General features: G+C 41.3%; 1 protein-coding gene across 1 annotated transcript; it reads right to left on the bottom strand.

Annotated features, from left to right (window-relative positions):
- Window positions 1-2,995: 2,995 nt before the first annotated feature.
- Window positions 2,996-26,846, bottom strand: LOC142103907 (nicotinamide N-methyltransferase-like). Its single transcript, XM_075188292.1, has 4 exons — window positions 26,813-26,846; window positions 25,513-25,664; window positions 9,703-9,910; window positions 2,996-3,548 (listed from the first exon to the last, which is right to left on the bottom strand). Exons 1-4 carry the CDS (start codon window positions 26,833-26,835, stop codon window positions 3,119-3,121), a joined length of 813 nt encoding a protein of 270 aa, XP_075044393.1. The 5' UTR covers window positions 26,836-26,846; the 3' UTR covers window positions 2,996-3,118.

Genomic DNA, 26,846 nt, shown 5'->3' on the forward strand with positions numbered 1-26,846 from the left:
TCTATAACAGACCACTCCTGTCAAATCCTGTGAACCGCCACCATCTGACCTGTGGACCAAAACAGCTTGTATCCAGACTCTCTACCTGATCTACTCAGACTCATCTCCTGCTGTTTATTGAGGACCACAACACCCTCAAGGTACCCAGTTCCTACTTCTATTATATTGTCAGTTTCTTCCATTTTGCTCACATCTAGTGACCAAACCAAGGGCCACGACCCGCAGTTCCCTTGCAGCCAAATCTAATCCACCTTGCATTGGTTCTTGGTAAAAACCAGGGGGCTGTTAGACTCTGCGCCCTGCTGGGTCTGCACAAATCCTGACTGAGTATATCCCGAGTGTGACAAAGTGCACCCTGTTACTGGTGTACCTGGGCTGGTACCCCTGAACTCGTTTATAGATCAGGGTTGCTATGGAAGGATCCCCCTGGTCTATCACACTGGCCAGAGCTGCTGGGTAGCAGGCAGAGCGGTGTTCCTGGGAAGCTGGGTCTAAACCTCAGACAGGCCGGAACCTATTAGATATTGAGTCTAATTTGTAGGTCACAGGGATAGAGAAGTTTCCAAGCAGGTCAAGTGATGTATATTTGTTCACATTGGTTGAAGGTACCAGGAGCAGATCAGATGGAGCAAGAAGAACAATTTTCAATGCAATCCCAGTGTATGCCAGCCCACTAAGGTCTAAGCTATTTTTAGAATCAGGATGCAGTTTGTTTACCCAAACATTAGATTTACATGCAATGCAGAACAAACAATATTTACTTAACTGTGATATCCTAAAACTTGCTGTGCTTGTCTGCATCTTATTTTGGACACTTCGAAAATCTAACAGCAGTCTCATTAAACCTTCCTGTGCCTTCGGGTGCTAGACCCTCACACATCAAAAGGTCTAATTAACATGAGATCAACATTGGTCCTCTTCAGATAGCTGCAGAATACACATTCCCAAAGAAAGTCACAAAACCTTAAACAAGTAATTTCCCCACATCATGATACACAAAAGACTTCCTATGCAAAGGCTTTTTGTATCAGATCTATACACCTCAAAAAACATGCATTTCCTTTAGCAAGGTTAAAACAAACGAGTTTCTTCCTTGGTCTCAGAAATAAAAATCTCCCTTACCAAAATTTACACAATATCAAAAATAAGTGCATTTGCAATTATATAAATAAGCGCCCTGCGCCATTTCCTTTAAATAAATTTATACTATAAGTTACTTATAAGTGATCCAGTCACATTCATTAAAGTGTTTTAGGCTGAACTATGAGCGACGAATGCACCGCAATCTTCACCGCTTCAGACGTGAATCTTTGTCCACTTAGGGCTTTTTTCTGGGTCCCAAACAGGCGATAGTCAGATGGGTCAAGATCAGGCCTATAGGGAGGATGCTTTAACACCTCAAAATGAAGTTTTTGGGATAGTGTCAACAATATAAGCAGTGGTGTGTGGATGTGCATTGTCAAGCAAAAACATCATACCCCTGGATTTTGTTTGAAGTTTATGCTTCAGCTTTCAGTGAGCATTTCACTGTAACAGTCACTGTTGATTTAACCGGTTTCCTGATAACGTTTCAATACTGGCCCTTGAAATGCCCAGAAAACTGCAAGCATCAACTTTCCAGCTGATGGTTGACTTTTTAAATTTATTTTGGTTGGCGCTGGAGCAGGGGTGGGCAAACCTGTCCTCAAGGGCCATATCCAGTTCATGTTTTTAGGATTTCTGTCTGTAGAAACAGGTGGGATAATTACTGACCCAGCCAAATAGATTAACTCAGCTGTACATGTTTAAAGAAATCCTAAAAACATGAACTGGATATGGCCCTTGAGGACAGGTTTGCCCACCCCTGCACTTGAGGATGTTCCCATTTCATACTCTGCCGTTTACTCAGGCTCGTAGTGATGAATAGCAGAAACGCAAAAGGTGCACCCAAACCACAAAATGAGTTTACACTGTAGAAGTACATTGAAATGATTACATAAAAATGTATAAGTAAATATTAAAAACATAAAACAGCAATCCGTTTATATCAAATAGTGCTATATAGCTGGAGAACATGCATCTTGTACTAACCTTCTTTGAACTTCTCCATCCATTCATGCACTTCTGGCAAAACACTTTTCTCCATATGGTGTACAGTCTTCAATAAATATCGGCACCAGACACACTCAGACCACAAAAAAAAAAAAAAAAAAAATGGAATTACTGAACACTGCTCTTTTATGCAAACAAGTGGGGCAGCCATTTTTTCTTGCACTGCAGTCACAAATTTACTTGCATTTCATGTTCAAACCTGCACTGCAGTGACTGGAGAGACAGCGACCTAGTACGGAAAGCGTTGGTAAGACAGTGTGGTCAACAAAAGTTTTAATATAACTGGAGAACGGTTAATTTTTTATTCCCTTGTGTACTTTTCTATGGGGAGGGGGGGTGGGCACAAGATTCACATGTAGTATATAGTTCTACCCTTTAAATGACAGTATTGCTTACAAAGAATTGTGTAAAAAAGAAGAAGAATTATTCGGGTGGTATTACTTGTTAAGTTAAGTTACTAGAAAAGTGTGAGTAACAAAGATATTTTTCTTTAAATAAAGATAATCTGAAATCTTTAGTTTGCTAATATTTTCTTCTGCCACTGGCAGACAATTCAGTTTTGAGAATGTAAATTGGCAATCATCTTTCTGGAAGGACAATGTACTGGGAAGAGCCAAGGGGCCGAGGTAATCTTAAACCACCATTGACAAGATGTTAATCTGTCTATTAAGCCTTCTAAAGTTCTTTTCATGTTGCAGCAGATTGTGGTAGAGAAGTATTATTCCTGATCACTGGTCCAAGATGACTGTCGAGTTTGCTGGAGGAAGGAGATAAAAAGAAACAGCTGCTCACAGGGAAACTAAAAAGGTATAGGATTGGAGGCGCAGTGTCAATTAGGATTAATGATAATTTTGATAATTTTTTTTCACAGCAAGATAAATTGTTACACAAACACAAGACTCAATTTGCTCTTATACCCATTTATTCAATAATGCTATTGCATAAGGAAGGAAACATTTAATTTAGTCTTTGACAATACACCTTAAGATGGACGAAGGTACCGCTTAGAGAAATAGTCCCTTCGGTTCTAATCCTCGCACACTTTTTGGGCAACGATAAAAACAATTTTCTCTAGGTCAACAAGATCAGAGGTAGTAGTTCTATGCAGATCCTCATAATATTCAATTTTGAACCCTTCATCACTTAGAGCCATTCTTAAGAAATGGTCATCATAGGTTAAGAGGTGATACTTGTGATCCCCTATCATAAAATAGGACGCATTAATGGCTCCATATATTATAAGAAACCCTTGTAGTTTAACTAAAGAGGATATTTTTTTAAGGTTTTTGCAGTAAGTGTCCTTGTCCTTACTAATAATGTCCAGCCCCCATATGCACATTACACAACTGGCTTTTGGCAGCAGTACGGGATCCGTAGGGTTATATTTGCTGAAGTCACATTTCACAATTTGTTTCACTTTGCTTCTCAGCAGGTCTTCTCTTTCTTGCCATCCATCACTAGAAAATATAAAACATGTTTCTTATATAAGTATCCATAGAGTCAAGGGGACTAGGCACTAGGAATATAGTCAAAATGAAAATTACATTAACATGGAAACACTGCTACAATGCTATATTTTTAATTGCATATTGTTGAATCTATTTTGATTACATATGATTAAGGTTTTTGCCATCAGCCTTCATCTCCTGCAAAGTAGCACAAAAAAAATATATAAATGTTCGAGGATTCGAACAGATTTTAGAATGGTAATAAACAGAATGAACTGAACAGTTAAAAAGACCATTAAAGAAAGTCCAAAGAGATCTTCATCCCAATATAACTGATTGGATATGATGGGGATAGTGGTCAGGAAGTAACAAAATACATTTCTGGATATACGTATTTAAATACCAACTAATATGGAAATTCTAGAGGAGACAGGTAAATATCTCATAGGAATAATCTGTTATTTCCAAAGGTGAATCGTATTACGTACATCCTCATACGCTTATCCAAGGGTTCTGCTGTAGTCCAGAGGGAGCCAATGTAAGGAAAAACACACAATCCTGAAATAATAGATTTGTAAGGCACCACAGTGCTCCGCAGCATCATACAGTAGGGAAAACAGGACATACAAGACAGAAAACATAAATGCAGACATGGAAACAGTATGGAGGACCCTGCTCATTAGAGTTCTTACATTCTAAGTAGAAGAGGGCACAGCTGAAGCAAGAGGAGCGAGTGTGGCTTAGAATGGAGATTGGTACAGCTGTGAGGGTGTATTAGTGTAAACAGTATTATAAGGAATAAGGTAAGCTTTAAAATAGTTGGGTATTAGAAGACATCTAAAGATTTGAAGGCTGCGGGGAAGCTTAATTGGGCATGATAGGGAATTCCCTAAGTGGAGATCAACACAGGAGAAGTCTTGATGTGGTTACCATTGACGAGACAAGACACAGATCAGAAGTAGATCCAAGAGGGCTGGAGGGAGAGTATTTTGATATGAGATTTGAGTTGTATGAAGTTGTGGTGTTGTTGGGGGCTTTGTAGGGCAAGTAATTTTATTTGGATTCTGGAGGACACAGGGAGCCAGTGGAGAGATTTGCAAAGTGGTGCAGCAGATGTGCAGTGGTGAGAGGGAAAAAAATAAAATAAAAAATAAATAAATCAGTCTTGCAGTAGCATTTAGGATTGATTGAAGTGTGGATATATGGGTGTCAGGAATGCCAGCTAGCAGGATGTTACAGTAGTCAAGACGGGAGATGAGAGAATGGATAATAGTTTTGGTAGCAGGTTAAGAGTAACAAACTGGCATATTCTGACAATGTTTTTAAGTTGGAATTGACAGGACTGGGAGCGAGCCTGGATGTGAGAAATAAATCAGAGGACAGAGTCAAGTGGGACACAAAGGCAGTGGAGTTGGAAGACTGAGGAAATTGTGGCATTATTGACAGTGAGGGAGATTTGAGGGTAGGTGGTGACTGACAGTAGCGAAGATAACAGCTCTGTTTTGGATACATTGAACTTTAGGTAGCATTAGGACATCCATGTGGAGATGAAAGACGGTTGGTTACAAGAGATAGTACAGAAAGAGACCTTGAGGGAAAATATATAGCTTTGGGTACAGCATTAAGATGGTACTGGAGTCCAAATGAGCAAATTATTGCCCCAAGAGAAGAGCTATATAATGAAATAACAAAGGGCCAAGAGCTAAGCCTTGTGGGATCCCAACAGATAGTGGGAGACAAGGGGAGTATGTACTAGATGTAGAAACACTAAAAAGGAGTGGTTCGATAGGTAAGAAGTGAACCAGGAAAATAAAACGGTCACGAAGGCCAATGGAGTGACGGGTGTGTAGGAGAAGAGGGTGACCAGTGTCAAAAGCAGCAGAGAGGTCTAGGAGAATGAGTATGAAGAAATGACCCTTACACTTTGCAGTAAGTACAGCAATCGCTTTTGTGAGAATAGTTTCAGTGGAATGTTGGGGATGGAAACCTGATTGCAAATTCGAGTGAGGAGTGTAAGTGAGACAGGTGTTTGTACACTACTCCCTCAAGTAGTTTAGAGGTAAAGGCGACGAGGGAAATAGGGAGGTAGTTGAGAGGCTGGATCAAGAGATTGTTTCTTTAGAATTGTTGAGGAGTACATGTTTAAGAGGAGGATGGAAATGTGCCAGTGGAGAGGGACAGGTTAAAGAGGTGCTGTGGGCACTCAGTTGAGGAGAGGAAGCAGAGAAGTTGCGAGGGAAAAGGGTCAAGGGGACAGATTGTAGGGAGAGATGCAGAGGCGTGTAGATATTATCTCCAGTTACTGGAGAGAATGAATTAAGGGTTAGGGGAGTGTAGAGTTGGAGGAGTCTGTGGAATTTTGCAGAAAGAAATATTTTGTTGAATGGTGTTGATTTTTTCTTTGAAGTAGGTGGCAAAATCATGTGAGGGAGGAAGGGGGAGGAGGTGCAGATGGGCATTGAAGAGAGTTGAAGGTGCAAAGAAGCGATATGGGTTAGAAGACTGGGTGGATATTAGAGATTTGAAGAATGTTTGGCAATTGAAACATGAAAGGATGAATTTATAGTGGAGGAAATCAGGATAGGAACAAGATTGCATCCTACACCGAGAGCACTTTTGCAGGTAGTGGGTCTGTTAGGCGAGCCATGGTTGGGGTTTGGATCGTCGGAGACTGTGTGGTAGCTGGAGCTGAATTGTCTAGGGCGGAAGGGAGTATTTTGTTGAAGAAAGAGGCGACCTGATTAGGGCAGTAAAATGCAGAGATAGGAGACAACAGTTGTTTTAATGAAGGTGGATTGGGGTAAGAGTACGTAGGTGTCATTGCGTACGTGCGGATTTGGGTCCAAGGGGGAGGGCATGAGATAATGTGAGACTGAAGGAAAGGAAGTTATGGTCGGAGAGTTGGAATGCCAAGCTAGTGAAACTAGAGATGGAGCAATAGCAAGAGAATACAAGGCCAAGGAAGTGTCCATTACAATGGGTGGGAGATTAAGTGAAAGAAATTGGGGGGGCGGTAGGAAACGATAAATGGCAGAAACACAAAGGTGAAGAAAATAAAATAGATAGATAGTGTGGCCTTTAAATGAAGTGAATGAGTGTGAGGGTTTAGAGGGTATGACTTGGAGAAAGTAGAATGCCTCAACCACCACCAAGTTGCATCTTGCTTGTCCATTTCTGGGGGTAAGGCTGAGGAAGAGTTCACCATAGGAGAGCGCTGCAGGGGATGTAGCGTCAAAGGAGGCAAGCCAAGTTTTTGTAATGGCCAGGAGGTTGAGGGATTTAGAGATTAAAAGATCATGAATGGATGCAAGTTTGTAACAAGCAAATCTGGCATTAGATAGTGCACAGGAGAACGGGAGAGAGTAAGGATGTATGTGGATAAGGTTGGCGGGTTTGAAAGTAGGGGATGGACAGAAGATTTGGGTTGGAAAGAGCGTGAGCAGAGGGTCAGTATTATACGTGTACCGGGGTTAGGAGAGATGTCACCAGCAGCCATGAGAAGGAGCAGTGTGAGGAAGATGACAAGCAAGGAGGATTTGTGGGTGTGATGTTATTTCTATTAATGTAGGCTGGCGATTGTGGCAGATGCAGGAGACACAGTTCATGTGTGCAGACTAGTGAGGAGGGAAGAACTGAAGGGACAAATCATAATAGGGGAAGGAGAAATAGGATGATGCAGAAAGACTGTAAATTGAGTAGGTGCATGATGAAGACATATCATAGATGTGAATGAATGTGTATTACCTGGGGTAGGTAATGAGAAAATGGAAAGGAACAGTTCATCCAAATGTGCAGGGCAATGGAAGAGGTGAAGAATAATTTACCGCCACCTGGCAGGGGTTAATGAGTAGGCAGTTTCTGTAAATCGGATACGAAGTCCAGGATACTGACAGTTCGGTGCAGAGGGTCAGGCAGTCAAACAGAGATAGCAAAAGAAATCACAATTGAGTTCAGTGGGCAGCTGAAGAGATGTTGCAACAGCAATGACAGTTGAGCTCTGGGTCCCATAGCTGAACAGAGATCCTAGAACAGCATTGTTTAAGGTATGAAGTTGATCCTCAGCGCTACTGTGATGTCAGCAACAATAAGGAACCGGGGGAGCTTAAGCAAAGAGGTGAGCCAGCATACAGTTTACTCCAACTGCTGTCTGCATGCCAAATAGTGTGCAAGATTGAGACCAGGAACAAAATTTGCTAAACTGAGATTTGTATAAAGCGTCACTTTCTGTGTTTGAGGTTTTCAATCTGCCAGATTTGCCAACGCCAAAACCGCAGGAAAACCAATTTTACAAAGCGGCACATTCAAAATTACCATCACACCTTTTTCAACATAAATAGAAAGCTCTGCACTTATCAATCTGCCTTTGTCAAACCGCTGAAGAAGTCACACAAGGAAAACAAAAATGGTTACTGTGAGAACTCAAATTTATTTACTTTTGATAGGTAACATTAAGTGTAAAAATAGCACTCCCTCCTGTCTGCAACAGGCCATGTTAGTCAGCAACTGGTTGCTTCTCTATGGGGGAGCTGAAAAAAAAAAAAAAAAAAAAAAAAAAACCTTTGACCCCGCCTTTCTCTCCAACACCCTATTTTTCTCCACCCCTGTGCATCTAAAATACTGGAGCAACTCATTTACAACCAACCTTTTGTGTATCTCTCCAATGGCTCCTTCTTAATGTCTACCACCAACTCTTTCCTCCCCCACTTTACCCGCTTCCCACAGGGCTTGGTACGCAGCCCCCTTAACTATACATAACCTATCTTGAACTCATCAGCTCATTCAGTCTCCAGTATTAACTATACGCAGTTAACACTTAAATCTACCTGTCTTCCTCTCTCATGTGTCCAATTGAATCTCTGATGGCAGCTCTCAGGAAGTAACCACTTAGTTGGGGTAGCTATCAGAGACTCACTATGTCTGGCCAAACCACCTAGTCCCGAGAAGACTGGTCATAAAAGTACAAAGTCGAGGTTGAAGGATTGGAGAAGGTAGAATCATGATGTACAGTCAAACAAAACAAGTGTTCTTTAAAGCACAAGCAGAGAAATCTAAAACAAAACATTGCTCCTGTGAAGGTTTGGTAGAACTATGGCACTTTATTTCACCTGTCTAATCTTTATAAACTGTTATGATTGACTAGACATTTTCACTGAAGGGCTAATTGTAGAGTAAAGAAAGCTGTGCAGTAGTCCAGATGAGGTGACTAGCTAGATGGCGGTTTTTATTAGAGTGCTGATTACAGGAATTTAGAGAAGGTGTTTGTAGCTCTCATTGTGAATAGGATTCTAACAGTTGACATCTAGAACTACTGTTGTAAATCCTCACATAAACATGTCCAAAATTGAACTTATTGCCTTAGCTCCCTCCAGGATTTCTATACCCCTTCACATCTCTCTCACTGCTGAAAATCCCACTATCTCCTCTGTCCCCCACATCCGCTACCTGGGAACCATCCTTGAATCCTCCTCCCCCCCCCCCCATATGCAATCCCCCACCCAATCCACTCTCTAATAATCTCCACAATTATTGCAACCTCTTCATGACTGACCTCTCTCCCCTGCCCCTGAATTATAAACTCTCACAATCAGGGCACTCTGCTCTCGTATAGTCATTCTGCTCTTGTTTATCCATTTTGTCCTACCTACGGTATGGCACTGCAGAACTCTTGCAGGGTCATAAATATTTTAGAAAATTGCAGCTGTATATTTGCATTAGTTGACATTTTTATTTGGACTACAGCAGGACAAAATATTCCCATTTGATTCTTAAAGGGGGAAATCACAAGAGGAGATGCATGTATTTAGTTTATATGGAAAATACAACTTTTGCATTTATTAATAGCTCAAGAAAATATTGTCTCTTGCATATATGACATATGATATATTACATCATTATACTGTGCAAAATTGGGTAATGTCACTTTAGCATTCACTACATTCACCGGCAATCCACACATCTACATTACTGTGGAGGAGACCAATTATGATACTGCTTGGAGGACACCTCGCTATACCATATTTACTCATGAGGTTATGAAGAATATAATCCATTTTGAAACTTTACAAATATTTTAGTCCTGCGGTCTACTTAGTTTAACATTGTTTTTTCACCTTGTCCTGTTCTTTATTGTAATATAAATAATAAAATAAGAAATGCAACAAACCTGATTCCCTTTAACTCTGCCATGATTGTTAAGGTATGAGTCCAGTCAAAGGCATCTGCATCTTTATTTTTCCATTTTTCCAACTCCTTGATGCAAAAGTCATGGAATTCTAGAATTGTAATTTTTTCAAAGAATTCATAGACTGGAAGAAGCTGAAATATTGTGGGTCCAAGACTAATGTCAATCAAGGTTTTTCCTTTAATAAAGCCTAAAAATATAGAGACCAATGCATGCATTATGTTAGTATCAAAATATATTTAATGTACCAACAAATGTTCCATTTCCTTTCTTTCTCTTTGGGATTTTGTCATCTTGTTTAAAACAGAATGTTTGGGCAATAGCACAATTATTATTATTATTCATGACCTGCTGTATCTCGTGCAGTTATGAAATTAAGCTATGGATACACAGCCATCAAACTATATTAACAACTGTACGCATACGAGATATAGGTGAAATCAGAAAGGGAAGTAAGGTGACCAATAATTTATAGTTCAGACCTACATTTGGAACAATGATTCAATCCCTGGATCATAAATGGTAAGTAATACCCTACATAAAGTGTGCCCAATATTTAGACACTCCATTTCCCTATAGGCTCTAATTTATTCACAGGGGCGCTGGGTAGTAACATGAAGTGCATTTGCAAACTTCTGCAAATTGAAGCATAATTTATCTGTGTTGTAGCACCAATTGCAGCACAGCCCTCACAATGAGCCAGATAGGTTTGTGGCCGTTCAAGCAATATAAGTGTAGGTGTATGGAATTTTTGGTGGTACAATACAACTATGATGAGCAGTTACACTTTTTTTATACAAGTGGTTTGCAGTAGTGACTGCAATTGCCTGGAGTACATTTAGACAAATTTAAACTGCTGCAGAGTAAAAATAAAATAGTCTTCCCCAATAGATTGCTGGAATATGTTCCTCCTCTACTACCAGAGTATCATAGCTTCAGTCCAATTGAAGGCAAATGTGCATTTTAATAACCAATGTGTTTCTTAATCAATAAAGTGTGGTTTCATCAGAGGTATGGAGTGTGTGTTATTTCCCTGAAGTATTTACCTGGAAGAAGACCATCAGCATAAAGTCACTACTATTAAAGATCAAAAATATTTAAAAAAAAAAAAAAAAAAAAAATTAAAAACCAAAATACTTTTAATAAAAGAATAAAAAACAGACGGCCATATTCATCAAGGCATGTATCTGCTGATTTTGATCATGTTGTATGCAAAATCACTCTGCACATGCCCAGAACCTGGAGATATAGCTATGAATGCAGTTCTGTTTGGTGCGAGTGCAAAAGACACTTACTACAGCCTGTGATTTCAAAAGGAGAAAATGAGGAAGGGCCTTTTTTCCGTAGCTGCTGTATTGTGTGGGCGTCACACAAGTGCACACAGCCACTTCAAAATGAAGCACTACACATCAAACATTACTTGCTTTTATACCACATCTCTTGCACCAGTTATAGGGCTAGTCTAGGTCCTGAATTCTAGTGGCCAGTATCGTATGCATGTGTGCCATAGCAAACAACTAAAAATGTATTTTATGTTCCGTAGACCTTAAGAACTTCCTAATGTTTATGGGAAATTATATATCTATATATATTTAACTGTTTTATCACTAATGGCTATATTATATATGTGCATTCCCCCTTTTTTCTGTAATTGAAGTTTGGTGTTTTTATGTTCATTTACTTAAAAAAAAACTTTGCATTTATAAACCATTTCAGAGACTTTAGTTTTGAAATTCAGAAAGAAACTTGTATTAACAAATCCACACAAAGCACATGTGAAGCAAACTGAAAACACGCGATTTGGCACGAACCACATGCCTGTCTCAGATACAGCAATCTGAAATAACTGGCCATGACTAGAGTTACCTAGGTCACTTACCAATGGATGCATCTTTTCTGCCACCACGAAGGATTTACTATGGAGTTCTTACCTCCACCAAAATCACTAATTACACACTTAAAAATCACATACACATGTAGCATGAGTATCATTTAGCTTTGGAAGTTCAAAGAATATGCTAGATAAAATGCATTTAAACCAAAAAAAGTTTGAGGATTAATTACAAGACAGTTAACAACAAGACATACAAAATAAGTTGCACAAATAAGTTTCAGAAATAAAATAGTAAATAAAACCAGTCACTAACTTACTAGTTTAAGACTTGGCATGAGAGGAGTACACTGAAAGCAATGGCCCATTTCCATCTTGACATGTCTCTCCATAGAAAAAATTAATAATATTACCAGGTCAGGCAACGGATTTTAACCTCACATTGTTCTCGCCCCCACCTTTGGAAATTAACTATGTCAACCCAATGGCAGGGCATTTCCCAGAGTGACAGGGCTTTCAAAGGGAGTTATCCATTTCCTGAGATAGATATCTGACATCTCAAAGGATAGTATCGCTCACCTTTGGTCTGCCTGGTTGATCAGACTGTATAAACACTGTCACATATCAGATGTTATCTGTCTGGCCTGGTTACTTTCAAAAGACACTTGCATAGTCCAAACTCATTCAGCAAAGCACACTTGCTACAATATTTTACAAGGTTACATACAAAAAACACACAGACATACATGAATATTCAGGGTAAAGTAATTATCAGTGATTAGGTTCAACACATAATCTCCACAAGAAATTAATGTTTTTTTCCCCCCCTGGCGCTTCTTGACCCTTGTTTCACATAGCTAACCAGAAGCCAAGTTCAACATCTAGGCCAGTGATGTGGTAGGCAACAGTGTAAAAGAAGAAGTCTTTGGGACAGCAGAGAGTAAGTGAGACAATGTAGTGACAGAAGTGGCTGGATGGTGTGTAGAAGGTGCTTGAGAGAAAGGTGGCTGGGAGGGATAGGCAGACATGGCTTGAAAATAATAGGCCGGTAGGGATAAATTAAGTAGTTGCAAAAATGGGTTTGGCCCAAAAGAATGTATTTGGGCTGGAGAAGATCGCGAGACAGAATTACAAAAGTGGGAATTATAACCATGGAAAATATAGCATGATGAGGCTGAGGGTTTTGTGTTTGGAAGTTAGGATGATGGACAGGAGTGAGCTATTGTACTAATGGGGGGGGGCACAGTATTATGCATTATGTCATCCTAAGCATGAGATTTCGCAGAGGCGGAAAGCTGTCTGGTGGTGGAATGCAGCTTCTCCACCACCAGCTGGGCCAATACCTCCACCTCCTGGGATGTAAATTCCTCAAGGGGAGGAGTCAGAGGCCTGAATCTGCCCTGGCTGTTCGAGGTTAGGCATGGGTCTAAAGGGAGGTAAATAGACAGTAGTAATTAGTAATAATTTAAATGCCCTGTAATATGGCTCACATAGTACCTACTACTCAGCAATAGAACAGAATGGAAGGTAGACTGTATGGTGTGTGTGCGTTTTGTTTTTGCTTTTTTGAGACCTCTATTTGTCCACAAAGATATTATAGTAATGTAGAAGCTCAGAACTCAGATCCAAAGTCAGAAAGTGGCAGTTGTGAATAATTGCCTCTCCAGATGTAATAAAGGGCATGCAGGTTCATTCTCCTGAGATTGCCTCTTTATGAATGGCTAGGCGTTGTCACGCCCCTAATTGTCATGAGACAGTTGATGACTAAGAATAATTGACAGGTGAGTCAGTTATCTTGCATATGGCATAGAAGGGATCCATGAGTGACGTGCCTAAGCTCATACATGCACTGAGAACCAAACCAACCAGTGCACAGAATGTTGAAAAGTCACTTACAAACATGAGGGCTGTCCCATTCACCCATGCCGAGCTCAATACGTTACTAATGAGGACAAACTGCAGGTGTATGTGGCTGTCCACCGGCACCTGCAGATCCAGTTGAACCACAGGCAGTGTGGTGCAGCTACAGTGAATGTGGAAAGACCTTAGCTCGGGCTGTCTCCTAATAGAGGATTTAAGGGCAGAGATTTGTAGATGAGAGTTCTCTTTTTATCAGAATTGTTTATGTTTAACAAAACTAGATAACTTAGATCTGGCCCATTACAATGCAATATGGCTTGACCAAGTTAAAGGACTGCTATGTAGGTGTGAAGTTTCATATTCACTATGTGATTAATATAAACTGCCCAGTTCAAGTCCATCTATAAGTGATGTATTTATTTAGCCACTCAATTGTCTATGTGTGGAATTGGATATTTCACAATGCAACCTAACATTTTCTGTTTCTCTATGCAAGTGTGAAACAGCCGATTTCTGAAAGATATCTGTAATTTGTCATTTATTTCAGAAGATCGCCTGACTGTGCTCCACTGCTTAAACCTCTGGTGTCGAAGAAATGTGTGACAGTGGAGCCCAGGGAGGAGTTAGAGGAGGAGCAGGAGGCCATTGAAGAATGTAAGGGTCTTGAGCTAATGTTGGATATTTTGTGGGGTTCAAGGGACAGCATTAAAGTGTAGTCACCAGAAAGCCTTGATTTCACACATGTATTTTCCATAGTCCTAGACAACAGTCTACAGACTCATTTTGTGTCTGTCCAATCATACATTGGAGACTAAGGGGTAAATGTACTAAACTGCGGTTTTAAAAAAGTGGAGATGTTGCCTGTAGCAACCAAATTCTAGTTCTCATTTATTTAGTTCATTCTACAAAATGACAGCTAGAATCTGATTGGTTGCCATAGGGAACATCTCCACTTTTTCCAACCGCAGTTTAGTAAATATACCCCTAGCTTTGCCAACTTGTATATGGAAAGTCCTACAATTTAAAAAGGATAAGACATGTTGGAAATTCACTGCTGGTCTATATTTATTTCCAAAATCTTTCTATTGTTCCCGTGAAATCATGTTTTCTTGGAGGATCAGAAGCTTTTATTCGATTGTTTTTCATATACGGGTGTTGTTTTCAATATAGGAATTTATACTTTTTAAGGGCAATACACCATGATTTTTTTTATATGCTTGCTTAAGGAGCAATTTTACATGCTATATAATTCTTGGGAGAAGAATACTGGGGGTAAATGTATCAAGCTGCGATTTGGGATTTTCAACGATTTTCTCAGGCGAGTTTAACTTTGCAGATGTATTAAATTGTTCATAGAAAATGGCCAGTAAAGTGATATTTTTTCAAAATCTTAATTTCCAAAAATACTTCTATCATAGTCCCAGCATTTTGCCACTCTAGCAATACAAGGTGCCTTGTATGTGTAAGAAGCTGCGATTTCGCAAACTCGCCAGAAATTGATATGCAAAAAAAATCGCCACATTAAACATGCTGCTTTCTATAGGGGAGAAAACAAATACATGACTTTTCCACTGCGGTTTAAATGTTAACATAAAAAGGAGGCACAATACAAGTTTTAAATTATCTTAATTATGTTAAGAGGGCCAAATTGTTTTGTAATTAAATTAATGGCCCAAGTTTTGTTAATGATTATATGTAAGGGAATTTTTATTTTATTCTATTATATTATCATTTCCAGATGAGGACTACAGTACAAGTGGCAGCATACACAGCAACATGCACTTAAACCCATGTTGTCTCACTGGTAATGAAATAGTAAGCCACAGTAGAAATCTCCGCTCATTTTCACACACCTCTATTGCGTGCTTGATAACGGTGCCACAAGAGCACAAAAACAGCCATTGGGTATTTTATGACATACACTCATTTGTTCCATCAGTGCCAGCTTATAATGAGTATATTGTGATTAGGCTATTCTATTTAGCCATCTTTTTTTGCCGCTGAGCTGTCTTTTTTGACTTGTTGCTCTGTATGATATAATGAAACAGCTTCACTTTGGACTTGGGGGGGGGGGGGGGGGGGAGGAGAATGGGAGTAACTTTAATATGGAGTGCAGGTTTCCAATCTTACTTGGACAGGATAGATAGATCTGAAATGCAAAGCAGCAACCGTGCCTATCAAGATCGTGCGCCTCCTCCTGTCAGGCTAATGCAGAGATGTTGAAGGTACAAAGCACCTTTATATGAAATGTTAATACATCTAACTTGTTATTTATAAGTTTTTTTGATTATTCATGATTTGAAAACTATTGAGGGCAAGATCCACCTATGCAAGTAAAAATATCATTTCTCATATGCATATGACATTAATACATACATACTTTTACTTAACTCAAAAAATAAAGTACCCCAAAAAAAAGCTAATACTATTTCTGGCCATCTGGAGGGGGGGGGGGCTGTTTTGTGAGACATTTTATCTATTTTTGATCTTGCCAATACTTCAAGCTGACACAATTATACGAGTGTCAAGCTTTAAAAAAAAAAATAAAAAAATAAAAAGACAAACGGGTCTATTGAACTCAGCTTTTCATAAAGTAATTGCATTGATCCAGAAAAAAAGTCTAAGCAAAGCCCTTAGTATGTTGCCAGTCTAGCCCCACCAGGGTAAACAAAATTCCTGTATGGTCCTTGACAAGGATGATATAGATAGATATATATATATTCACATATACACAAAGACATGTCAATAGGATAAATTACCAGGGTCAATGACCCCAATAATATCCTTTGCTAATTATAGCTACAGATATAGTTTCTTGTAAGACAGGCATCCAATCCATTTTTAAATTATGTTAGTGACTTTTCTATCACCACTTCCTGTAGTAAGGAATGCCACAGCTTATCCACCCTTACAATAAAGAACGCCTTCCTATGCTTATGGTGAAATGCTCTTGCTTCCATTCAGTTTATGATCCCTGTCACTGGTATGGTCCTTGGTAAAAAACTAACTTTAGTGTAACATTATGTTTCATTATAATTATGTTTATTTTCTGTGTCCTATAGTTTTTGATTGTGATAATTTAGTGATATTGTAAATTAGTATAAAATTGAGAAAAAAATTAAATTTAAATCTGAATGGAAATTATGGAAAAAAAAAAAAAAAAAAAAACCCACAAACTGAAATGTGACACCAGTTCTGCTTCCTTTTAACTCTTACATGAGTGTTACTGCCCAGGTCCAGCCATAGGCATCTGCATCTTCATTATCCTATTACTTGATGCAAAGGTTATTGAATTCTAGAATTGTAATTTCTTTCAAGAAATAGCAGACTAGAAGTTAAAAGATGCAGGGATCAGGACAAATGTCAGATTTTTCTGTAACACAACTGAAGGATAGAGACCCAGCCCTGTATTATGTAAGTATCAGTATATATTTACTAGTGATGAGCGGGCTCGGATTTCACTAATCCGAGCCCACCCGAACAGTGCGGATCCGAGCGTTTGTGTGTTTCCGCCCGCGAAATAAAGCCAAAACGAGGCTATGACATCCAAGTCTCGCGTCGGATGTCGCGAGACTCGGATGTCATAAATTCAACGCTCGCGGCCGCTATCATCATTCTGGCTGCGATCACTCAAGAGGGAGGTTGTAGTTAGGGAGCTCCCGTCTTGCTTTTCAGTGGTTTCCTTTGAGATCCTGTGCTCTGTCCTGCAGATCAGTTTAGTGGCGCTTTGTCCTGTGCTCTGTTCTGCTAAGGGCATTGTTATTTCAAAATTATAAAAAAAAAAAAAAAAAAGGCTAAAAATTTCTACTGCAATATATGAATAGGTTCACTGTTCCTGCAGTCAAGAAATATTAGTACTGCAATATATAAAAATACGTTATATATAGTTTATATAAACTACGTTCACTGTTGCTGCTGTACCAAAAAATAGGTACTGCTGTATAACTCCAGTCCAGTGGTACTCTCTTGTGCCGCAGATAATTTGTAAAGGCTTTGCCGAGTGTGTGTGGTTTAGGGGTACGCTCTCTTGTGCTGCATATAATGGAGTACCAAAATTTGGAGGATAAAGTAGGGAAAGCTCAAGAACCACTTCCTCCTAATACTGAAGCTGCTGCCACTAGTCATGACATAAACGATATAATGCCATCAACGTCGTCTGCCAAGGGCGATGCCCATTCTTCTAGTAGAGGGCATGTAAAATCCAAAAAGCCAAAGTTCACTAAAATTAGCAAAAAAAGAAAATTGAAATCTGAGAAACGTAAACTTGCCAATATGCCATTTACGACACGGAGTGGCAAGGAACGGCTAAGGCCCTAGCCCGTGTTCATGACTAATGGTTCAGCTTCACCCAAGGATCTTAGCCCTCCTCCTACCCCCCCCCCTCTAAAAAAAAAAAATTTGAGAGTTAAGCTGTCAGCAACAACACAGCAAACATCTCTGCCTTCTAAAGAGATGGCATCACAAATCCCCAAGGCGAACCGAAGGGTGTTGGTGGTTGCGAAGCCTGACCTTCCCATCAATGTACGGGAAGAGGTGGCTCCTTCCACCATTTGCAGCATGCCCTCTGCATTTGCTGGAAGGATCAGCCACAGTCCAGTTACAGATTTGGCTAATGAAGGTGTGAATGTTGTACACCGGGAGGAGGATATCGATGTAGCTGGTGCTGAGGAGGACCTTGACGAGGAGGATGCTGATGTTGTTATCATAAATGAGGCACCAGGGGGGGAAACAGTTGTTGTCCATGGGATGAAAAAGCCCATTGTCATGCCTGGTCAGAAGACCAAAAAAATTCACCTCTTCGGTCTGGAGTTATTTTTATCCCAATCCGGACAACAAATGTATGGCCATATGTACCTTATGTAAAGCTCAAATAAGCAGGGGTAAGGATCTTGGCCACCTAGGGACATCCTCCCTTATACGTCACCTGAAGAACCTTCATAGTTCAGTGGTTAGTTCAGGACCTGTGGCTAGAACTGTCAGCAGTCCAGGGACACCTTAATCCCTTGGTCCTGTTGTATACACACCACCAACACCCTCCTCGTCTACTTCCTCCACGATCTCCATCAGATTTAGTCCTGCAGGCCATGTCACCGGCATGACTGAGTCCTCTTCAATCCGGGATTCTTCCGGGGAATCCTGCAGCGGTACGCCTACTACTGCAGCTGCTGCTGGTAGTTGGTCATCTTTCCAGAGGGGAAGTCGTAAGAACGCTACGTCTTTCACCAAACAGTTGACTGCCCAACAGTTGTTTGCCATGAGCACGAAGTACGACAGTAGTCATCCTATGGCAAAGCGGATAACTGCGGCCGTAACAGCTATGTTGGTGTTAGACGTGCTTCCGGTGTCCGCCATCAGTGGAGTGGGATTTAGACGGTTGATGGAGGTATTGTGTCCCCGGTACCAAATCCCGTCTAGATTCCACTTCACTAGGCAGGCGATACCAAAGATGTACAGAGAAGTACGATCAAGTGTCCTCAGTGCTCTGAAAAATGTGGTTGTACCCACTGTCCACTTAACCACGGACATGTGGACAAGTGGTTCAGGGCAAACTAAGGGCTATGACTGACAGCCCACTGGGTAGATGCATCGCCTTCCGCAGCAACTGCATCGGTAGCAGTATCTCCACAACGGCTGCTCGTTCCAAGGCAGGCAACGTTGTGTATCACCGGTTTTAATAAGAGGCACAACGCTGACAACCTCTTAGAGAAACTGAGGGAAATAATCTTGCAGTGGCTAACCCCACTTACACTCTCCTGGGGATTTGTGGTGTCAGACAATGCCAGTAACATTGTGCGGGCATTACATATGGGCAATTTCCAGCACGTCCCATGTTTTGCCCACACCATAAATTTGGTGGTGCAGCATTACCTGAAGAGTGACAGGGTGTGTGCAGGAGATGCTTGAGATGGCACGCAAAATTGCTGGACAATTTTGGCATTCTGCCAGTGCCTACCGCAGACTCGAGCAACATCAAAAAAGGCTGAACCTGCCCTGCCATCACCTCAAACAAGAGGTTGCGACGCACTGGAACTCCACCCTCTATATGCTGCAGAGGATGGAGGAGCAGCATAAGGCCATTCAAGCCTACACAGCCACCTGCGTCATAGGCAAAGGAGTGGGGATGCGCCTGAGTCAAGCGCAGTAGAGACTGATATCCGTGTTGTGCAAGGTTCTCCAGCCATTTGAACTTGCCACACGAGAAGTCAGTTCAGACACTGCCAGCTTGAGTCAGGTGATTCCCCTGATCAGGCTGTTGCAGAAGCAGCTGGAGAAAGTGAGGGAGGAGCTGGTAAAGCATTGCGATTCAACAAAGCATGTAGCTCTTGTGGATGAAGCCCTTCGTACGCTTTGCCAGGATCTGAGGGTGGTCACTCTTTTAAAGTCAGAGGAATACATTCTGGCCACCGTGCTGGATCCTAGGTTTAAAGCGTATGTTGTGTGTTTCCGGCGGACACAAGTCTACAGCGGTGCAAAGACCTGCTGGTCAGGAGATTGTCCTCTGAAGAGGACCGTGACATGCCAACAGCTCCTCCTTCATTTTCTTCAACACCTGTGGCTGCGAGGAAAAAAGCTCAGTTTTCCTAAACGACCCACTGGCCGGGATGCTGAGAACATCTAGTTCGGACTGGAGGACCTGCCAACCATTGCAGACATGTCTGTCGCTGCATTGGATGCTGTCACTATTGAAAAAATGGTGAAGGATTACTTTGCTGACACCATCCAAGTAGACATGTCAGACAGTCCTTACTTGTACTGGCAGGAAAAAAAGGCAGTTTGGAAGCCCCTGTACAAACTGGCTCTATTTTACCTGAGTTGTCCCCCCTCCAGTGTGTACTCGGAAAGAGTTTTTAGTGCAGCGGGAAACCTGGTCAGTGAGCGGCGAAGGAGGTTGCTTCCGCAAAACATTGAAAAAAGTGATGTTCATAAAAATGAATTATCAATTCTTCAATCAAGACCAGCACTGGCCTCCAGAGACTACAGAGGGACCTGTGGTTGTGGAGTCCAGCGGGGACGAATTGATAATGTGTGAGGATGAGGAAGTACACACTGAAGGGGGCGAGGAATCAGAGGATGAGGACGACATCTTGCCTCAGTAGAGCCTGTTTAGTTTGTACAGGAAGAGATGAATTGCTTTTTTGGTGTGGGGGCCCAAACAAACCAATCATTTCAGCCACAGTTTTGTAGGCCCGGTCGCTGAAATGATTGTTTTGTTAAAGTGCGCATGTCCTATTTCAACAACATCCCAAGGACAATTGCATCTTGCAACTCATTTTTTGGCATTATGTGCTATTTGGGGCCTAGTTTTTTAAACTGCCATCCTGTCTGCCACTTCAGTGCCACTACTAGATGGACCACGTGTTTGTGCCGCCCACTTGTGCCACTTAGCTTAGACATCCAGCTACCTCGGTGCAACCTTTTGGCCTTAAAACAATATTGAGAGGTGTGAGGTGTTTAGAATAGACTGGAATTTAGTGGAAATGATTGTTATTGAATGTTATTGAGGTTAATAATAGCGTAGGAGTGAAAAAAAAAAAAAAAAAAAAAGAAATCAGAACCCAAAACCCTAAATCAGAACCAAAACCTTTAGTCGGGTATTTTGGCAAAACAAATCAGAACCCAAAACCTCAAGCTAGTCAGAACCCAAAACACTAAAAGTGGCCGGTGCACACCCTTAATATTTACGCAAGAGTTGAGCTAGAGGAGAACAGGAGGGTGAACACTACCCTCAGGCCTGATCAACCTGTGGCTCTCCCTGTGTTTTGAAACTACAAGCTCCAGCATGCTTTGCCAGTAGATAGCCAGGCGATGGCCATCAGGGCATGCTGGGACTGTGAGTTTCACAACACCTGGAGAGCCACTGGTTGTTCAGGCCTACTCTACTACAGCTACATTAGGACATTTAACAATCAGAGCTCTAATATCCTCCACCTGCATTGTGCACAGCCTGACTACAACCCACTGTTCTGTTTCTCAACCTTATTTTGTGCTGCTGCAGTTTTATTATGACATTTTTGTTTCACTTATACAGTTGCCTGTATTCCTACCTTCAAACACCACTTGCTGCTCCACTTATCCTGAATTTTTATCTGGCTCACCATTGCTCACTGATCTTACTCAGCTACCACAGGGAACCTTCCACTAGGTCTAATATTATATAATCCTTATACACTCCTGCCTAATGTTACTGTCTAATCTATCTGTTTTTATGGACCCATCCCTTATCTCTACTATCCTAGCTACTTGCCATTCCCTTGCTGATCCATTTAAATCTTTTCTTCCTCTTTACTCTCCTACTACCTCTGCAGTTTCTCTTTACTCACCTGTCCTTGTCGCACCATTTTCTCACCTCACTTGTAACCTCACAGTCCTTTATTTCCGTCATACTTTAAATTGTCTATTTCACGCTTATCTCTGGCATTATTATGTTTTGCTTCTCTCTCATGTGTTTCCTCTCCCCTCTATCCCTTGTCCAACTTTCCTATATTCTCCCCCTCCTCATCCCTCTCATCTGCTTCTGTGCCCCTGATCTGACTCACTACCTTCCTTTTCCCCTTCACCCCTTTCCCTCGTCCCAATCACTGCTCTTCTCAGCGTCATTCTGTTCCTACCTACACCCACCCTCTTCTTCCCCCCAAAAATCTATTCCCTTGTATCACCCCTTCCTTCTCCCGCCTCTCCCATTCATACCCACCCTAATCAGCCCCATACCCTCTCCTTCCCCACCTCTCGCTTCCCTCCCTCTTGTCAGGTCACCTCATAGTCCGTGCGACTCATCCATTTCCAGGTTCTCTCCCAGTCATGCCCCTCACTCAATATCATACAAACCCTTGCAGTCCAGCAACTCCAACAAACTCATCCACATCTCCCCTCTCGTCTATCCAGTGGTCTCTGGAATGCCAGGTCAGCCTGTCACAAATTGAAGTCAATCCATGATCTCTTTATCTCTAAACCTGCTTGCTATGACTGAATCCTGGCTATCCCCTCGGCACACCATCTCTCATGCTGCTCTCTAATGGGGGCTTGTCCCCCACAGACCTGGGGAAAGGCAAGGTAGTGGGATTGGCATAGACCTCTCCCCCTGCTGTCCTTTCTGGATTCTTCCCCCTATTTCTCTTCCTTTGTAGTACACACTATCTGCTTCTTCCATCCGGCCCACCTCCATGTTGCCGTTATCTACGGTCCTCCTGGTCCGTTCTCTAAAATCCTTGATCACTTTGCCACCTGGCTTCCTCACTTTCATCTGACCATCCCTCCCTCATCTTAGGGGGAACTTTAATATCCCTATAGATAATCCCTCAGACCCTGCTGCACCCAAACTTCTCTTCTTCACCTCCTTCCTTGGTCTCTCTGAATGGACCTCCTCTCCCTCCCACCGCTGCGGCAACTCCCTTGATCTGGTCTTTTCACACCACGATACTGTCTCAGACCACTTTAATTCACCCTTTCCTCCCTGATCACCAGCTCCTCTCCTTTAGCATCTCTCCAACCCCATCACCTTCCCTAAGATTACTCTCACTAGGCATAATCTTGCCACCATTGATCATATTCTCCTTCTCCCTGGAGACACTTCTTCCACCCCCCCCTCCCTCAATCACCACTATTTCTTGCTCTGATGATGCAGTCTCTTATAATCACACTCTTACCACTGCACTTCACTGTCGCCCCAGCTGTCACCATCAAGCTTTGTGGGTCCGCAACACAACCGCTGCAGAACAGCTCTGGAGAAAGTCACACACTCATGCTAACTTCCTCCACTTCAAGTTCAGGCTTGCCTCTTAAAGTTCAGCCCTAAATAATCCTTCTTTAAGGCTCTCATTTCCTCCAACCTCCGTTTCTTTTTTTTTCCACCTTCACCTACCTCCTCCCCCAATTCCCCTTTTGCTCTCTGCTATCAACTTAGCTACCTATTTCACTGCCAAAATTGTGTCAATATATCAAGACATCTCCTCCCAGCAGTCCCTTCTTGCTTCACCCTCTCTCCCCCTCTGTGCCAACTTTGTCCCCCCTCTGTGGATGCTAGCTCCTTCCCCTCACTTGCTAGTCCACCCTCCTTCTATCCGGTATCTGCAGATGAAAGCCAAACTTTTTTCTCCTCCTCTACCTGCCCACAGGACCTCATCCCCTCCCACCTTCTCCGTTCCCGCTTCCATCTTGCCCACCTCCTCAACCCATCACTCTTCCCTGGAATCTTCCCCTCCTCCTTTAAGCATGCCCTTATCTCCCCAATACTCAAGCCATACCTTGACCCTTCCTTTCTCTCCAAATACCACCCCATTTCCCTCGTTCCTTTTGCCTCCAAACTTCTTGAATGGGTTGTCTACAACAGTCTCACCTCGTTTCTTTGCACTCACTAATTAATAGACTCCAATCCGGTTTTCACCCCCTCCACCGAAACTGCCCTCACTAAAGTCACCAATGATCATCTCTTCGCCAAATCCAAAGGCCATTCCCTTCTTAACCTTCGATAACTTTGCCCACTTCCTCATTTAGCAATCTCAAATCTCAAATCTATAGGCCTCTGTATGTAACAGTGTCATCTCCTGGTTTTCCTTTTACCTCACCAACCAATCTTTCTCAGTCTTTACACATGACTCCACCCCCCCTCCCTCCAGTGTCGGAGATCCCCAAGGTTCCATTCTTGGGCCACTACCACCTCTATTCTGATGATACCCAATTTTATCTTTCATCCCCCGACCTCTCCCCTTCCAACATGTCTTGTGTCTCCTGCTGTCTCTTCTTAGATGTCCCAGCAATTTCTTAAACTCAGTATTTAAAAAAAATATATATATCTTCTTCCCCCTTCCAGGGCTCAACCAGCCCCCCCCCTACCTCTCACCACAGAACCAACAAAAACACTTCTAATCTCTTGCCTTGACTATTGTAACCTCCTTCTCTCTGGACTACCCGACTCTCACCTTACCACTCTTAAGTCTATCCTCAATGCTGCTGCCTGATTTTTCTTTCCCACCACTCTTTCTCTACTGCCCCCCTCCACCAGTCCCAACATTGGCTCCCCATGGCCTAGAGAATTTAATTTAAACTCATCACCCTCACAGCTCTCAATCATCCACCCTCATGTCATCTCTACCTACATTCCTCACCGCCTCCTCCACTCTGCCAATGACCACCGCCTCACTAGTCACCTCATCCCACCTATAGGACTGTGGTACGAACTCAAATGCTCCTCTCAAAGGCCTAAGCATGCTCTTAAGACTCATTTCTTTGTTCAAGTCTATCAGCCTCTCTCCTAACTCCACTGTCCTGGCTTTCACCCCCTGTCAGTGACACCCTATTTGTGTCTTCCCCTTTCATTTAGGATAGAAACTCTCACCAGCAAGGCCCTCTTTCCTTGTGTTCACCTTCTAATATTTGTTCTCCCTGTTGGCCCGCTTTCCCTAACCCCGATTACTTATTCTTAGGACAACAACAATAATCCAAAGAGTTCTCCATTTATTCTTTATCTGTCATCTTTATTAAAAGAGAATTGGGCGATATCAAAGTCACTATTATTCATTACCCATGTCATACTATTCACTGATCAGCATACTTTGCTAAAAAGATGAGCAAAAATACAACTATATGGTAATATATAATAGATAGTTATATTTAGAATTTTTACAATGTGACACTCCCTATTGATTTATTCATAACAATCAGGAATTTTAATAAAGTTCTCATGAAGTAATTGTGAATATTTAGGTTTGTATTCTCCATTAGATTATTAATTAAAGCAAGACGACTTCATGCTTGTGACAAGGATGATTTGGGATTCACAATGTCCATTATATTTCTTTTACCTATACATAAATAAGGCAAGGCTTTATCTTTACATTTGAAATGAGTCACCAAAAATATTATTTCCCATTACATTATATATTCTGCATTTACCATTGCATTACATACAACTTCCATACACACTCACATGGAAGCTCCATATAAAGAGACATAGGTTACATACATGTCACATATAAGCCACGTTGCACCATCATTTGTATGCTTTTTAAATACATTTTTCATTTTAAAAAAAAAACCAAAAAAACAAAAAAAAAACCTTTGCATTTCAAAATAAGTTTCCAGTAAATTTCCATAAATTCAAATACCTGATGCAAATGCTTTATGGAGAAATGACATCAGACTTTTAGTGGATTCTTGAAAAAAACAGTCTGTGGTTTTTGGAGAGAAGTATGCATCCAGTAGTGTAGTAGGATTAAACCCATCCACGTGGTAGTACTTTATCATTCTGGAATCCATTCTGTATTGGTTTGAAAATTGATAATATTTCTAGAATTATTCAGTGTTTATGTAATCAGATCTGATGTTCTTTAATAAATATCAAAGTTGTATCACATGTCAATGCAGACAGGATTATACAGTCAGGGCAATAATAAAAATGTCTAAAAGATAATATTTTCTAAGTGTTGTGGAAAGAAGAATAAAAATCGAATTCCATGCCATGTTTAATGGACACATTCTTTTTGCAGGTTAGATTCACACTTACCCACTCAGACACAGCTTACATACACACTCTGATACAGAGCAAAGCAACAGTTGTTGCCAGTACATATCCTTAATGTGTCCTTAACCAGGGCCATCTTAACAACATTATGGGCCCCTGGGCAAAGCAGAGCACCGGGGCCCCTAGATATAGATATATAGATGTATACAGATACAGCTATATAGAGATAGATAGATCCTTGAAGGTTTTTTTCTTTTGCAGGATTATTTATTCTCATTAAGAGCCATGCCTATGGGACCCCTTGCCCGTGGGGCCCCCAGGCAGCTGCCCATGATGCCCAATGAAAAAGCTGGCCCTGTCCTTAACACTGCATATATGTGTATATTTTTCAAAATGAGAACATGATATTAGTTCATATTTTAATCAAAATATTTTAAGCCAGCATCAAGGACACCTCATTTTATGCACTATGCCTACACTAACCTATATGCTTTAAACACCTATTAAATCAGATGCACTCACCTCCCAAGTAGAGGAGCTTACAAGTAGCTGGACTGACTTGTGAGCCACACCCAAAAGAGCCTTAAATAGGTCTCATAGAAAGCTGCTATATCATAGAGCAAGATTTGAAACAAAACCAGAGGAAAAAAAAAAATACACTAGCGCTTAGTATATACCAAATTATATATGGTACAAGCTGCATGGCAATATAAATGCCCATATATGTATACAAAATAAAAAGACAGTTGTTGTCAGTGGATATCCTTAACAATGCATATCTGTGTATAACTAGCAAAATTAAACTATAAGATATTATGTCATATTTTGATCAAAACATTTAAGCGTGCACCCCAGTATCAATGTCACCTCATTGTATGCAGGTCCTATACTGACCTAAATGGTTTAAACACCATTAAAATGCAGATAAAATCAAATACACTCACATCCCAGGTACAGAAACTTGCATCTAGATAGGGC

This window comes from Mixophyes fleayi, chromosome 1 (assembly GCF_038048845.1).
Source record: "Mixophyes fleayi isolate aMixFle1 chromosome 1, aMixFle1.hap1, whole genome shotgun sequence".
NCBI lineage: Eukaryota > Metazoa > Chordata > Amphibia > Anura > Limnodynastidae > Mixophyes > Mixophyes fleayi.